Source organism: Rhinolophus hipposideros (genome assembly GCF_964194185.1).
Source record: "Rhinolophus hipposideros genome assembly, chromosome: 18".
NCBI classification, from domain to species: domain Eukaryota; kingdom Metazoa; phylum Chordata; class Mammalia; order Chiroptera; family Rhinolophidae; genus Rhinolophus; species Rhinolophus hipposideros.
In genome coordinates, this window is record NC_138064.1 from 23,883,077 (window position 1) to 23,899,674 (window position 16,598).

Here is a 16,598-nt window from a genome sequence, read left to right on the forward strand (position 1 = left end):
TTTTTCCATATTTTGGAAAGCAGCATTACACTAATGATACAATGATACATTTCTAGAATGGGTTCATGCACTTGTTGAGGGAAAGAATAGCCATAACAGGAAGCATTATTGATTAATTTTATGAATATGAAATTCAGTAGGTATTAACCTATTATATTAGGTTCGATTCTCCAGGGTTTTTCTTTTGTTTCATTTTGTTTTGCTTTGTTTTTACTTCAAACCACCAACTGCACTCAGATCAGACTTTGGTCCCAAACATTCACAAATACAATCATACATACATATATGTACTCATAAATTAATATCTATTAATATTAATTACCTATATAAAGTCAGAGTGCTAAAGAATAATATAAAGAAATAAATAATAACACATGTATGTTTCATTTTGACATGCGTTGGAGATGGTTGAATCTTATGTTTAAGAATTTTGCAATACTCCAAACAAAAAACTAAGGTTATGCTCTCCCATCCTTCCCTTTCTCAATTTCATTGTTTTCTTTGTTTAGATTTTGGAAAGGACACTCTTTAGGATTGAGGAGAATAGCAGGGAGGATTTTCACTACTATTCTTCTAAGCCTCTCCTCTCTCCCTTTTTCTCCACTTGCTCTCTACTCTTTCCCTCCTGTATCTTTCCTTCTTTCTCTCTATTCTAATAGCCCTAACATAGATATTTCATTAAAAACGTAAATTAAACTGTTGATTGCCATCTACTTATCAGCAACTAAAAAATATTTTCAGATGAAGCACAATCTGTTCTTTCTTGCTGAGGTACAAGCAGGCAGTGGTATCTAAGGGAATCATGTGGGTTCTAAGGTAAATAGAAGTTACCTTTTTTTTTCAAAGGATTTTATTGGGGAGTATTGGGGAACAGTGTGTTTTTCCAGGGCCCATCAGCTCTAAGTTAAGTCATTGTCCTTCAATCCAGCTGTGGAGGGCGTAGCCCAGCTCCAAGTTCAGACATCATTTTCAATCTTTAGTTGCAGGGGGCGCATCCCACCATCCCATGCGGGAATTGAACCGGCAACCTTGTTTTTCAGAGGTTGCACTCTAACCAACTGAGCCATCCAGCCACCCAAAAGTTACCATTTTTTGAGAATAGTTATAATGCCCACTGTACATTTGAGAAACGTGACACTTAGAGAGATTAAGAAATTTACCTGAAGTTGTACAACATGCAATTATCAGAAGCAATATCTGCCTTACCGCAGAGCTCATGTTCTAAACCTAGTTTTAATGTTTGTGGTGCAGTCCTTAGCAATTGGTGAGACATGAAATAAATTTAGGGGATCTAGACTAGCATTTCAAAAAGAAATGTAGAGAAAAACCAATAAAGAAGATTAGAATAGAAATGAAGAGAGAGAATTATGGACTATATTAGAGAGTGGGACACACAGGTACAGTGTTCTCTGAAATTATTTTATAAGCATTTAAATATAAAAATATTCTTACTGTGGAGCAGAGCTAAACAAAAATTGAAGTAACTTTCTTCAGCCATATTGACTTCTGATGATTTTATGAGATGTACCCAAGTAGGATAACATTTCTAATGATTTCATTTCATTAGCTAATCATGTAGGCAGGACAAAAATAATCGTATTAGATAAAGTTTTGGTTGTTCTCGCTAATTGTTTTTATATGTTGAAATCTATGTTGGAAATAATTTGGATATATCCATAAAGAAACATTTTTAACATTTTCAAGGAAAACATTTGGTGCCCCTTATGTTTCCAACTATCCATTGTACTAGGTGCCCTTTCCCTGAAGGTTCAGTGTGTTTCCTTTCTGATCACAGAAATGCACACACATGGATGGAGCTTTCAAGGATGGAGCCTCATACTCCCTTCTCTTTAATTATCTCCTCACCAAAACTCTGCAAATACGCATAAATGGTTACATTTTTAAGAGGAAAAATAGGATATTTTTTGAGCATTATAATTATAAAGGTAGTGAAATCATCTCAGTTAAAAATACTTATTACCATTAAATTTATGCTGGTGCAAGCTTAAAAATTTGGCTGAAGTGAGAATGGTTAGGCAAGGGATAAGTTTATAATATGGGTATATTCTAAAATATATTGATATGTTTTCATTAGATATGTCAAAGTGCCACTGGAAAAGAAACCAATTTGTAATTCTTCTATTTGACCTATTTGTCTTACATTGAATTAATCTTTGATTAAAGATGTTAATAAAGCAGCAGCAGTATTAAAATTATTTCAATCTCGCTTCCTTATGGAAATTTGTATTGTATTCGTATGTGTGAGTGTACATACTTAAGGACCTGCAAAATCATAAAGGGTTAAACAAATTGAAGCTGAAATGTGAAAGTAAAATTCATGGAAAGGAAACATATGTTTCGTTTCTATATCTTAGAGTTGCCCTGGATGCATTTTGTATCCTCTGTGAGGATACAAAATGGTTAGGCAAGCTTCTCCTCTTAGGATGAGGCACTGTACCATTTTCGGCAGACAATTGTTCTTTTACTAAACCTGCCTTTCTCTGTCTCTCATTTCTCTTTTGATACCAGAAATGTCCAATTGTCTGTAAGGAAAACAGCTATTGAAAATGGTTTTATTTGGACTGTTTAATTTACCACTGCACTGGAAGTTATTATGTTAAATGAACCCACATTGATATCCAAGCCAGTTCTTTCAGGCAGAACAGAATATACACTGTAGTTACAAAATACTTTGCTGTGTTCAACCACATTTTAAAATAATTTGATTTCAAAATCACTTAAAAAGTAGAGACCTGGCTGGAAAAAAAAAAAAAAAGTATTGTTGAACCTGCTATTTGAATAAATAAAGCCTGGGACAAAAAAAAAAAAAAAAGACTGTGTATGGATTCTGTCGTTAACTTTATTTTCTTAGTTTAGTCAGCTAATCTTTCTGATTTTTACTTTCCCAATCTGAAAAATGGAGTATATAATCTTGGTTTAGTGGTAGGATTTAATGAAACAATCAATATGAAAGCAATTTTTCAAAAATACGAACATTCTTATGTAGGTATAAGGTATAATTCTGTTAATTTTACTTCGTTCTTAAAATAACTGATGACCCTTTTAATGTGAGTACTATTCTCTTATTATATTTTTAACTAAGTAGAAGCTCTAATAATCTCTCCACCAAAGATTTTTCTTTGTCCTATGACAATTTGGATTAAATTGTCAATTTAAAATGATTACATGTTAGAAAATATGAAGACAAGAGATATCTCAATACTTTAGAATAATAGGATTTTTAAAAATTCTTTGATACTAGGTTGAACTTAATAAGTGCCCTGAAGGCATATGCATCTTTTAAACTAATTATCTGTACTGTGTATTCCATTTAATATTAAAATTATTCTGATTAAATAAAATCAATCACATTCCTCTGTAGTCACACCTCACATTTGATTAAATACAAATATACAGTTCCTGTATTAATTCTGATTAAAAATATATTACATTTAGAATTATACACTCATGATAATTTAAAAAAATAAAACATTTCTTCTGCTCCTCCCTGATATTTAAAAATCATATACATAAGAGTAAAAATGAAGTAATATAATATCTCAATTTATTTTCTAAAAGTTGCTTTTTTTTCATTTACTAGATACCATAGTTTTCTTATTATAACTCAGTGATAAGATACTGATGGACATGATATTTAATACACTCTTTGTCTATACATCTTGATTATAAGTGAACTCATATAAAACTTGTTTTATTACTCTTGTTCCTAGAGTGAATTTGTAGTGTATCTCTCAGACATCTGGATGTTGCTAGAGAAAATTCTCAGAGCTGGTGGCTTTCTGTTTTATATATTCATGACTTCTAGCCCATCTGAGCTCTCAGTTTTACTTGATTCTGTTACTACCTTTAGTCAACTGCTTTCCCATTCTCGAAGAAGTACTCACAAAATCTTTACCATTTCCTCACTTTCTTCATATCACTTTCTCTACCAAACTCATTTGCTCTCAGGAGATAACCCATATCCCCACTACCCTAAGAAGGAAGAAGCCTGCTAACACGACTATCCACAAATTAGAAGTTCTCTGCACAAGTGGCAGCCAGGGTTCAATTTCAACCCACAGTGTCTTTTAAAATGGGATTTTTATTATCCAGCTTTGCATAGTTTTTGTTCTTTGTGGCACTGGACTACATGAATCCTGTAAATCCCCAACTTATATTAAAAAATTGTTATTATCTTGCCATTGTTCATATATGTGTGTGTGTGTGTGTGTGTGTGTGTGTGTGTGTGTATTTACAACAATATACACATACCATATATTTTATGAAGTTGAATCTTTTGAGAATAAATTATAGGTAGTATGACACTAAATCTGTAAATATTTCAGCAGGCATTTTGTAAGATTAAGGAAAATTTTCTATACAATTATAATGCTATCATCAGACTTAAGAATATTATCAATAATTCCAAAATTAAGTCATTTCCCTGTTTATATTCAAGTGCCCACAATTAATTTTTTTATATATATAGTTTTTTGTTTTGGTGATAGAGATGGATAGACAGGATCTATCTGAGAATTTTGCATTGCACTGGGTTATGATTCTGAATCAATTAACAACTATAATTACTTGCCTTAACTTTTCATTGCCTTTTCTTGGCTGACACACGTACAGTGAATATAAACTGTTCCCAAAGTAGACTTATGCTCTAGAGGCTGCTTCATGGGCATCTTGGTTTCGTTCTTGAGTCTCTGGGACTCTCTTGGGTCCAGGCATAGATTAGGATAGGAAATCATAGGATAAATTACTTAATCTGAATTTGAGGGAACATAAGGAAATACGTATATATTATAATAAAGATGGAAGGGCTACATTCATGTCTTAAAAATGTTCACTCAATCTAAGCTTCAACCAAGAGCTGAGGAAGGAAAATAGTAGGCTAATAAAAAGCTTTGAGCTAGCCCATACTGAAGCTCACACTAACATTTTTCCCACAACCCATTGCTCTGGGTGTATGTAGACTGACTTAGATGCAAGAAGTCAAGAATATTACTGAAATCAGGAAGCTTTCAATGAAAGTTCTACCAAACCTTTTGTCAATCCATCCGATGATCAGCAGCAATTATCTCCATAGGCGTCTTGTGTTTGCGGGATTGTTAACCCTAGTGCATCTTCCCAGACTTCATTACTTCTTTTGACTAAAAATTTGCAGCTACAGTATTTTTTACTTATATAGTCTTATAAACAAAGTTCTGTTCCTAGACACCTTAATATCCTCTACAGTGGTCCTAGACCCCTTCTCCTTCTGTCCCACTTTTGAGTACATTGGATCCTTCTAGACCATCTCTATGTTAAGCCACTGTGAAGCCATATGAGGCCTCATTTACCTCAGAAGAGGCTATTTATTCATTTGGTTCTTGCTGCCTTCTTGAAGTTCTACTTTGTAAGGATGTAAACTAATATCTGTGCTCGCAGGTTTTTCAGACTCATCTTAGTGATTCTCCCACAGTCCCTCTCACATAACTTGGTCCTGGGAAGAAACTCCCTCCTTTTAAGAGACACACAATTGTCTAAAATCTCCTAGCTTCCCATCCAACTTTCCTAATCTCCTCCACCGCACCATGGGAAACCTTTATCTTGTATTAGGAGTGTCAATAATTCTTCCAAATTTGTTCTAGGTCCCACAGGACACAGAATTTTGGAATTCAGTAATCTATTCTCTGTTTCTTGCCAAAAGAAAACCTTCCCAGTGTGAGTCAGCAAAATAGGAGTGGTGGGTAATGGGAGATACACTGTCATGAAAACCAGCCTTAGTATATTTAATGTCATCTTTAAAAAAAAAAGAAAAAAAGTACTGTCTTTGGGAGAGGTGGTTATCACTTTGTGAGGGGTGTAAATGTCTATTATGTTTGTACATCTGAAACTAATAAAAAATAAATACAAATAAAAATTACTCTCAAGTAAAATCTTATTTAATTATATTTTTATTTTTTACTGATATTAATACATTTTTTTTCTTATTTCCAGAAATCACAAAATAAAATCAACACCATAAGCTAGATCTACGTCATAAAGACACTGAGTATTTTTAGGAAGGAAGGAGAGTTGGACTGGAAAATGAAAAAGTGGGCTGGTAAACAAGCAACTTAAAAAATTAGTAGGGACATTTTATGAAAGATTATAGAAGTTGGAGATGAGTTCTTATTCCAAACTATAAATGTAATACATTAGTGTTGTAGAGAGGTCTGTGAAGTTGACCAAAGACGTTGATCAGTCTGCTTTAGGTAGATAAAATTTTATCTTGGATAAGTATTATAATTCCACAGCCTGACCCACTTTGCTTTAAAACATTACTTATTTTGTGAATGAATATGTATTTAATGAAAGTAAGAAGAAAAATTATGACAAGAAAACGCACTTGATGTTTATTCATTTATTTCACGGGAGAATAGTGATATAAGAACTGTCATTGGTGTTTGTTTTCAGTTTGCCTTTTTTTCAGCTTTAACATGAACTTCTCTTTTTCAACAGAATCTGCCCACTTCAGGAGTTTCAGTCCCTGAGGTGCGTAAGCCCAACAGGTTTTCACACTTGGAATTATAGGTCATTATGCATCTTTTATCATTATGAAGGACATTTTGGGTTATCTCACTGAACCACGAATATTAATTTGTATGTTTTATTTTTTTCTCATATTCTGGGGGATTTTTATATTTTCATGATGGAATAGACTTGAAGCATTTCCAATCTACATTTGTGATAAACATTAAGGAAATAAGAAGTGTTGTGAAACAAAGTATACAGAGAAAACATAAAGCTTACTTTGCAAAGAGTTTTGACCAGGGTATAAGAATAGCCATCATTTCTATTTGTTAAGTTAAAATATAAATACCTTGCAGAAAACCCAAAAGAATTCAATCTTCTGAGACATTAAAATGTAGCTTTCAGTGGTAGTACACCAAGACACACTTCCTCCCTTTGAAGTGCCCATCATTTGTTAAAGATTACATCTGAATCATTAGCATATGATATTGTATAGAAAGTCATTCAAAAAATGTAGTCATAGAATAAGTGACTTATTTTGAAAATAAATGTAGGCATTGTCACAATATTTATTTTCAGTAAAGTGTTAGCTTTTACCTTTGCATTAATGAAGCAAAGCCCCCACTTTTTTCTGTGACCATATATTATTCAATTGTTATTATCTCTAAAGGATATACTCAAGTGGTATTTTTTCCTTAAAATTATAATTGGAATCTGCTTCTTAGGAAAATATCATTTATAATATGTAAGAATAACATGAGGATGAATTTATTTAGAGGATAATGTAATTGAACAAAGAAAAATGTAATCACCTCTCTACTCCCCACTAAGAAGTTTTCTAATCGGAGTAGAATATCTCATTGAATATTTAAAAAATTTCCTTTTGTAACTAGAAATTACTTTAAAAAGTACCTGGAGATATGTTTGAAATATAATGTTTCTAATCTAAGGGAAATATTAAGCTGCTTTTGTACTCTTTAAGTCAGTTGATACCATTATGATAATTATTATAAAATAGAGATGTTACATTACACACTCAAGTGACAAAGGTATTAGGAAAGTGTATCATTTAGCCTAATTACTTATGTGTAAGATAATTAATTTTATATGTTAAGGTCCTTGAGTTTATTTTTGCCCGTATCATAGCCCATCAAGTGAATATAGACACTGTGTTTTAAGATTTAAAATTTTTTTCTTTACACTTAGAAACCTCCAAAGATCTCCTATATTGAGCCATATAATTTATATTATGTAGATTGAACAAATGGACCAAAATTACTGTTTTCATAATAGCTTTTTTCATTTGTTAAATATTTTTTTCTGCTTTAAACTTTTAATGGTTTTCACACACTGCCTTTTTTTCTTGTAACATATTGATTTACATTAACTTAAATTTTCCACCATCTTCCAAAATCATTATATAAGATTATTTTAACTACATTGTTCCAAAAATTTTCTTAAGCCCATGTATGGAGATACAAATGAATGAGTGTGTGAATACATACACACACATACACATGCACACACATATATACACACACAGACGAGAATCCTAATGTTCTACCATCAGAACAATTGCTTGTTGGTTAATTGAAAAGGTGGTTAAAGTTATGTGAGGAATCTTACAGAAAGATATGTACATACCTTAAACATTTTTCTTAAAATAAATATTTATCCATTGGCTACACTTTTGACAGGATAAATGGCTTTTCTATGAGGACATAATTACTATTTGTAAATCACACAAAGCCTTTCTTGCATATATCATGGTCTTGTCACCCATCATAAATTTCAATTATCAACTGTTTTAAAGTAAAACAAAAGCATTCCTATCATCTCATTTAAAGATATTCAAATGCTAATGAAAGCAATTGTTTTCAATTATTTTCAGTTGTTTTAAAGTATAAAAAGAACTCAAGTAAAGCTTGAGTCTGGCGCCTTAGACCACTCTGCCCATATAATTGTCACCCCAATAAACTTTAATTAAAAAACAAAACAAATTCAAGAATATCTGTGAAGCAATTGGTGTAAAAAAGAACCTCCAATATTTATTATTAATTCTCCAAGCTTTTACAGTCATTATGTCGAAACCCAACTTGACCAGTCCTCCTACACACACACACACACACACACACACACACACACACACACTATCTTGTATTATTATGTCTTATCAAAGCATGCAAGCTGTTTTTCATAGAAATAACTCATTTTATACGCACAATTCAATGCCTTGAATTAGACAGTTACAATAGTAAGATAAATTCTACTTGGAATTGGCATAACCAGATTGGGGATTATACAGAAATCAGTATGTTTATCATTTATTTAACTAATAGAAAGAGATGATGAACGTGCATATACAGGAGAGCTGCCTCCTTGCTGTTAACCATGGCCATCAATTAGTATGATTTACAAAGGGAATAGAGAGTGAGCAAAGTTGAGATACATGTATACACACATAATTTTATAATGGCACTACCATGTGCTAGTAAATAGCCCAAATTAGATAATTTGGGTATGGAACTTCACAGCACCCATCTTTAACTACTACAATCTAAGCAGCCTACTGTGTTAAATTTAATGATAAAATATAGCAATATATTTTTGTATTTTAAAAATTAGTGCCATTTACTGACTGTCAATTTTATGCCAGTACTTCATGTATTATCAATTTATCATCATGCGCCTTCTCATTTTATGGATGAGTTCAATGGTGGCTTAGAGGTAGTAAATACGTTGCCCAAAGATTTAGAGCCTTTGCCATTTTTGAAATGAATTGGTTTCTCTGGCAGTAAAAGGTTCAAATCCCACAGTAAGGTCACAATAATTAAAAGCACAGCTTTGTGTCTCTCAGTAAGTGGTTTCTCAGAGCTCATAACCCTTACAAGCCCCAATGAATATGGTGACACTTCTACTTCAGGGAGATCTTTTATATTGTGAATGCCCAACTGTTCCCTTGGGATACAATTCTAGAGTTTCTGGGAAATTCTCGTGGCCTAGCTCTAGTGGCAGGAAAGGTCTTAACTCTCCATGGGGGCAAGTGGTGCAGTAGCAGAGAAAGCAGGTTCCAGGATTCCTTTGAAGGATGTTGTTGGCAGCAAAGCAACCCTCTCCCCTTCTTTGTGGCTTTCTACCAATTGAGGTGCTTTCTTACTGCCTGTCTCTCATGCTGAGATTGGACAAAGAGAAGAAAAACCCCGTGCTTGAGGTAATCATCACTTGCTGCTTATAGTTTTTGAGTGATCCAATAACAGCAGGCTTAAGTATTGTGGTAAACATCCCTTTTGTGAAAGCAGTTTACAGCCATGTACAAATACTATATACCTCTGAGAATCAGCATGAAATAGAAAAAGATTTTTTTTTTAGAGCACATATTTAAAATGTGGTCTTTTTATTTCATTTATTTCATCTTTCTGTTTTCTGTGAATGGTCTTTTCAGCTTTTTTTTCTGTGTTTATTATGGTGATTATTCTTTTGGAATTCTAATACAATATATCCCCCAGTTAAGATCTGCTGTGCTACTTGTAGAGTCTAAGGATGACAAAACATTGAATTCTATATTTAAAAATGTCTGCGTAGCAAACAGAAATAGTTGATATTTGAAAATGCTGAAATATCAATAACTGTATTTTATATTTTTTAGTTTAATGGTCTTTCATGTTTTTTTTGTTTCTTTTGGTTAGAGTAGTTCTTTTCAGTGTTTGAATAATTTCTATTGATTAAGGCAGTGATTTTCCAACTCTTTATGTCTGGGATAATTTATCTGGCAGAACAAAATTTGTCTTAATTATAAGAAATTTATTTTGTGAGTTAGAGCCCAGAAACTGAGAAAAAGAAAAAGAAAAAGAAAAACTGAAGGTGAAGTGATGAGCACTACACTCTATTATTAGAGAGCAATTTTTATCTGAAATAAAGATGGAAAATAAAGTTGGGGAGCTCTACCTGAAACTTCAATAACTTCAGCATTGGGAATAACTCTCAAATATCAGAATAGAGCTCTGACAGTCAGGGTTAATTGACTTGCAAAACAGACTCTTGAAAATTTTGTGGACAGATCTTCAACGATGCAATTGCCTCCCCCTTCCTGCCCCTCATTTAAAATAAGAAAGATGTAAAGATTTTCTCAGTGGAAATAGAAAAAAAAGATTCAGATACCCTCTTATTAACTTATGCTGCTTAAATAAAATATAGTGAATATCTCAGGGACACGTCTGTCAAATTTGGAAATAAAGATTAAACAAATGAGTGTAACAAAAAAAAAAAAAAACCTGGGAAAAATTAAATACTTAGCAGTTTTTCCTGTTGTAAAATTTTCAGTTTGAATTAATTCCATAAATTCTACCTACTAAACATATTTTCCTCAAACAAAGAAACCACTTGGATTCCTTAGCATATGTGTACTCGAATGTGTGTGTGTAAACAAATGTTTACTGTTTTATTAGTATTATCCAGATTATATACTAAAATTCATGTATGGATATCTGAGGATTTTTTATTAACTTGTTACATATTTCTTTCTTATAATTATAGATTTCAAAAATAGAATATCAATTGAAAACTCAATTAAAGTGTTAAAACTTGTTTATATATTTTACAAATGTTACCATAAAGCATTTGTTAAGTCTACACCATAATTTACTCAGAGAGAGGACTCCCTGGAGAGATATGAAGCCACTTAATCAACTGCTGTTACTTATGAAGTCTTACCACACAGAAATTTCCCTAACTATATGCACAGCCAAGAATAAAATAATGTTAATAGATGATATGGTAGCTCTTTGAAGACATATACTTATAGGTCTTAGCTTTCCAGAATTACATACATAAATAGTCTGGTCACAAATATCTAGTTCCAAAATGTGACTACCAACTTAAATTTCATTTGATTCTTGTAATCTAAGTATTTTAGGAATTAAATGCTAAATAACAATTGCTGGGTTAAATGGCCAAATGTAAGGTTTGTAAGGTATGGTATAATGTAAGGTATATAAATAAGTTAAAATTTTCACATTGTAGAGTTTTATAGAATACTGATACCATATTTTATTTACTTGCATGTAAGAAACTAGAAAGAAATTATTTCCATACTCAGCAACAATATTACATTTTTGAACTTTTAACATAAGCTATGTTTTATCAAATATAAACACTGAACTTTACTTATTTAAAAATATGCCAAATGTAACTAGTAGAATATATATATGTATATGTATATGTGTATGTGTGTGTATGTGTATGTGTGCGTGTATATATGTTCTTGTGGACATATAACAAACACTATGTGTAATGATAATATTAATGAGCACCTTGATGTGTGAATCACACCTGTTTTATATTATTAATAACTTTCATTTATTGAGCACGTACTCTAATACAGGTTCAATATTAGGATTATACATTTTCTATTAAACCTTACATACTCTGAGAAATAGGTATTACTATCTCCATTTTGAATAAGAGTGATTTCTATAAAGTTACATAATATTTAAGTAGCAGAAATGGGATTTAGCTCAGGCTTTTTAACTCCAAACCTCATTTTATAATTCATTATTTCTATGCATTATACTCTTAACCATCTATGGACAACATTGTAATTTACAAGCTGGAAAGAATGATCTATCTTTAAAAAATGTCAATATTTTTGCCAGAAATTATGGTTATATGTAAGTACATCATTTTCTGAAGAATTTGAATTTCAGGAGTCCTATTGTATCATCCATTTTCAGCCACATCAAAAATATAGGTAGCATTTTTGCACCATGAAATTTCAAGGTAAATGCTATCCTGATTAGCATTTATTTTGGTCTGAGAAGTTTTCTGACCTGTCTGTCGCTAATAAATTTTAAAAGTTTTACTAAGTACACTTAAAATATTTTCCTAAATGAAATATTTCCTATTTTCCTAAATGAAATTAAAATGATACTCTAAAAAGCAAATGTAAGAACTAGGAAATGTATATATGAATACGTGATAGGAAGGTGACACTCAAGCATTTAAACACACGTGGAAGACATTGCTAATTGATCAGGACAATTTTTCATACTGAGCCTAGAGCTGGCCCAAGAATCCTCATCAATGTAATGGTTAAGGCACTTTAATTTTTTGTTTGTTTGTTTTTTTTAATGTTAAGATTCATATATTTTTCCATTCATTTATCCTGACTTTTATCAGTCACTGATCTGGGATCTGATGTAGAACAAACCGAGCCCGTTCTGTTATGGAGCTTTGATTAAAGTGGAGGAAGACCAGCATTAAACAAACTAAATTGTAAACGGTTCATGTTGTAATAAATTACGCACATTCAAAAGGAGGCTAAAGAGAATAGAGAAGCCTGTCTGACCTTTGACCAGAAATCTGAAGTAAGTGAAGAGCAAACCCGACAAATATACAGAGGAAGAGCTTTCTAGTAAACTGCAGTGATTGCAAGGACCCTGAATTAGGAGCATGATTGTTGTGATCCAGGAACAACAAGGAAGTGGGTGTCATTGGAGTGGAGTGAAAGGGATGAGTATGGCTGTGGTATAAAGACTTGACTTCAGGGAGACAGAGATGGAATGAAATTGATTTGTATAGTGATAGTTATAATTCCGGCAACTATAATAACATAATGATGGCTTAAGCCATGTAATGATGGAGGTGGTAAATAATTGTTTAGTTTGGGATTTATTTTCAAAGGTGGTAGGCAGGAAAAGAAATAAATTTTAGATTCTTTAAGGATTGATATCCACATTTTAGACACTCATGTGGACAGATAGCAAGGGCATTTGTGTATAGGAGCTAAGTTTCAAGCGAGAAATCTGAACAGGAAATATAAATTTGAAAGTCTTCGTCATCAAATTGAAATGGAATGCCTTGGATTAAATGAAGTGACCTAGGGAGCGAGTATAAGCAGTGAACTTGAGATGAGAGGTCCCGGGCAAAGGTTAAGTGTTAAGAACTATAAAGCTGGAGGAGGGACCAACACAGGACACTATGAGGGAGTTAGTGAAGTCAGAAGAGCTCTAAGAGAAAGAAGTGTTCTGCAAGCCCAGCGAGGCAAGTTTTCAAGAGGGAAGAGGTGCCAATTCTGCCCATTGTTGTTTAAAAACTTGACAATATGAAGACTGACCACTAGGTGTTCCAATGAGAAGGCCACTGATGCTTTTAACAAAAGCTGGTTTGATGAATGAATGATGATAAATGTTTACTGGATTGAAAGAAGAGAGAGTGAGAGGGGAGGATGTAGAAACAGGGAGCCGACAACTACAACAATTTTGTCCATTATGGTGAACAAAGGAATTATCTGGGATGCAATGTGAGTTTTAAGGTTTATGTAATTCTTAATATAAATAGTAGCTTAAAAGTTCATCATGTATTCATTTTCAATGTTGCATGTATTGATAAACATTATTTTTAGTGTTTAGTATCAAATATTTAAATTTATAATCCTATGTTATCTTTACTATTATTTATTTAAAAAATCAGCTTAGTATATACCTTAATAACTTTTGATAGAGTCACAGTTGGGCATGTAGGGAGTATACAATTTGGTTTCCTTTTATATCCTTTCTTTAACTGATACATTGACCATGCGTCTATCATATATATGGAGTCAATTGAAAGGAGGAGCTTTCATATTATTCACTAGGAATTGGTCCCAAATTTGTAGCCATGAAACTCTTATACGTTTCCCCCTTTAAAAACAATTCAACATTTGTAAAAGGTTTTTTCCCCTATCCCCCTTATAGGAAAGACAAGCAACAGTGAAAAAGGAAAAAGGTGGTTCCCAACAGCCAAACAAAGTGACTGACAAGAATAAAATGCAAAGAGCCAACTCTGTTACTGTGGATGGGCAAGGCCTACAGGTATGATTTTTAAAATCCAAATTGTCGTAGCTTCCATATTACTTCTGTGCTCATAGACAAGCATATGTCAAGATATCAATCCACTTATTTAATGTGCAGATTAGTTCAGTACATGACTTCAGAAAAATCTTTATTAATTTATCAGGATGTCACGAGTTGATTGACAGTGACATTCTGATTAGATTCATCATTTATAATGTTATATCCATTTAAACTTAAATTTAAGAGATATTCTCTTAATCTGATGTTTTTGCAAATTATTACTTAATACACACGTTTACTATATACATACATATTATTTGTTTACAAGTATATTTTTCCCAAATATATTATTGTATATAATTTAAAGAGTCATTTTGGTGGCAAAACATTTCTTTAGGAAAGAATAAAATCAATTCTATTTGCATGGAAACTTTTGTTTGTAAATAAATAATAAAAATAAGGAAACTATTATAACTTATTTATGCCTTCCTAAGTTTTAAGTCAAAATTAAAACTGTGTATATACTTGTATTTCTTGTTTAAGTAAAAATAGGTAGCTCACAATCATGTTTTTAGTACTTTATAAAGCTGTGAATTACCCCTAGTGTCTCTGACATGGAGAACAAGATTTCTTTCCATCTGTATTTTAAAATGTCCTATAGAGTGAATGTATTTTATTTGCCTCTGTTTCTCACTCCATCATGAAAACAATCAATGAAGCAATACTCTATGAAATTGTGAATTTCTTTTTTTTTTAATTTTCCTATCTATATGTTTCTCTCTTCCAATTTCCAATTCCTTTCCTTAAGAATATGCTTCAAGTTTCATATTCTCCAGGAAAACTTACCATTTATCACCTAAAGTTATATAATGTTACATACTTTCATTCAATATACATGATTTTATGTCTTTTTTTATTTATTATTTTATCTGTGATACTATAGATTATGTCTTTTTTATTCCTTAATTTGAAAGCACTGTATACAGCACAGCGTAGTTGCCTAAATGCTAGCTTCTTCATTGTATAGAACATCTCATGGAACGTTTAATAATTGCTTAAACATTGATAACTAGGTTACTTTGTTTTGATGTAATAAAATGCATTGTGAATAGAAAATCTATTATGAATTATTAAACTCAAATATAAAAACAAAATTCTGAATGATGAAATTATTACATTAGATAGACCATATAGAAATGAATTATCAAAAGAGGAAATCAGAATCTGTACTTTTTGAAGTCATCTATGTGTTTAGCAATCTTAGTTAAAGTCCCAAATATGAAATCTATTCACGATTTTGATAGCAAAAAATTTAATTGCGTGATTTCATAACATTTTTAATGGGAAAAAAATAAATTTAATGTGTCTATTGCAAATATTGATTACTTTAAATCTTTAGTCACTCTGTGTTCTTGAAATAAAAATAATGAAACGGAAACCTAATTTTAAAATTCAAGTACATTTCATACTTGACTAGGCACTTCTCAATATGAAAGGAAAATTTCATCATTTGTTAAACAGTAGATGCTAGGCAATATGGTAATATTTTATGCATATTAAATGATTTCTCTGTAAACCTACGAGATAAATATTAATTCTTAGTTTTCTCAATAAGTTTATTATAGATATTATTATTAGTCACTACTTTCAAAATGACCCTATTGATGTTCAAAGGAAAATTATTCTCAGGGCCTTGCAGTTAGTCAATGGTAAATCCAAGTTTGAATGAGCATCATCTGGCTGGGATTTATGTGTTTTACTTCTAATATATCCCTTCTCCTTGGCTAATACATTTTAACAGGTCTATAAATGCTAAATTTCTGACCGCCTTATTTCGCCATGTACTTTTATATTGTTGCAGAATTTGAAATAAAAATTATGCATGCACCAGAATGATAACTTCTCTGGTGTCAGTTTCCCAAGATTTGGATAATTATACCTGACTTTACCAAAATTAAACCAAATTAAACCAAAAGTTAAAATGTCATGTGCTTGCAGTGTTTTACAAACTTTAGACTTACATCACTATAAGTTGCATTTTCTTTTTTTATCAAAAAAAATCAGAAATATTTAATCTTATCCCAACTAAATTAGTCACATTGAAAACAATAGGTAATTAACTTTTTATGTGGATGTGTTTCATCTCTCTAACCAGATAACAACGTTCCAGGCTTTCTTCCGCATACAAAATGTCAGGTAAAGTTGTCAGTAAGCAAAGTACAGACATCAGCTCTTAAAAAACAGCAATGAATAAATACTGATAGATAA

At 31.8% G+C, this 16,598-nt stretch overlaps 1 protein-coding gene across 7 annotated transcripts in view; it reads left to right on the forward strand.

Annotated features, from left to right (window-relative positions):
- DGKB (diacylglycerol kinase beta) overlaps positions 1–16,598 on the forward strand; it is a 416,933-nt gene that overhangs the window by 277,825 nt on the left and 122,510 nt on the right. For 6 of the 7 annotated variants that reach the window (XM_081080246.1, XM_081080244.1, XM_081080245.1 and 3 more), the window contains 2 exons: positions 6,490–6,522; positions 14,232–14,348. In XM_081080246.1, coding sequence (XP_080936372.1) covers positions 6,490–6,522; positions 14,232–14,348 — 150 coding nt within the window. The remainder of the gene's footprint in view (positions 1–6,489; positions 6,523–14,231; positions 14,349–16,598) is intronic. The other variant, XM_081080248.1, reaches the window with a different exon arrangement.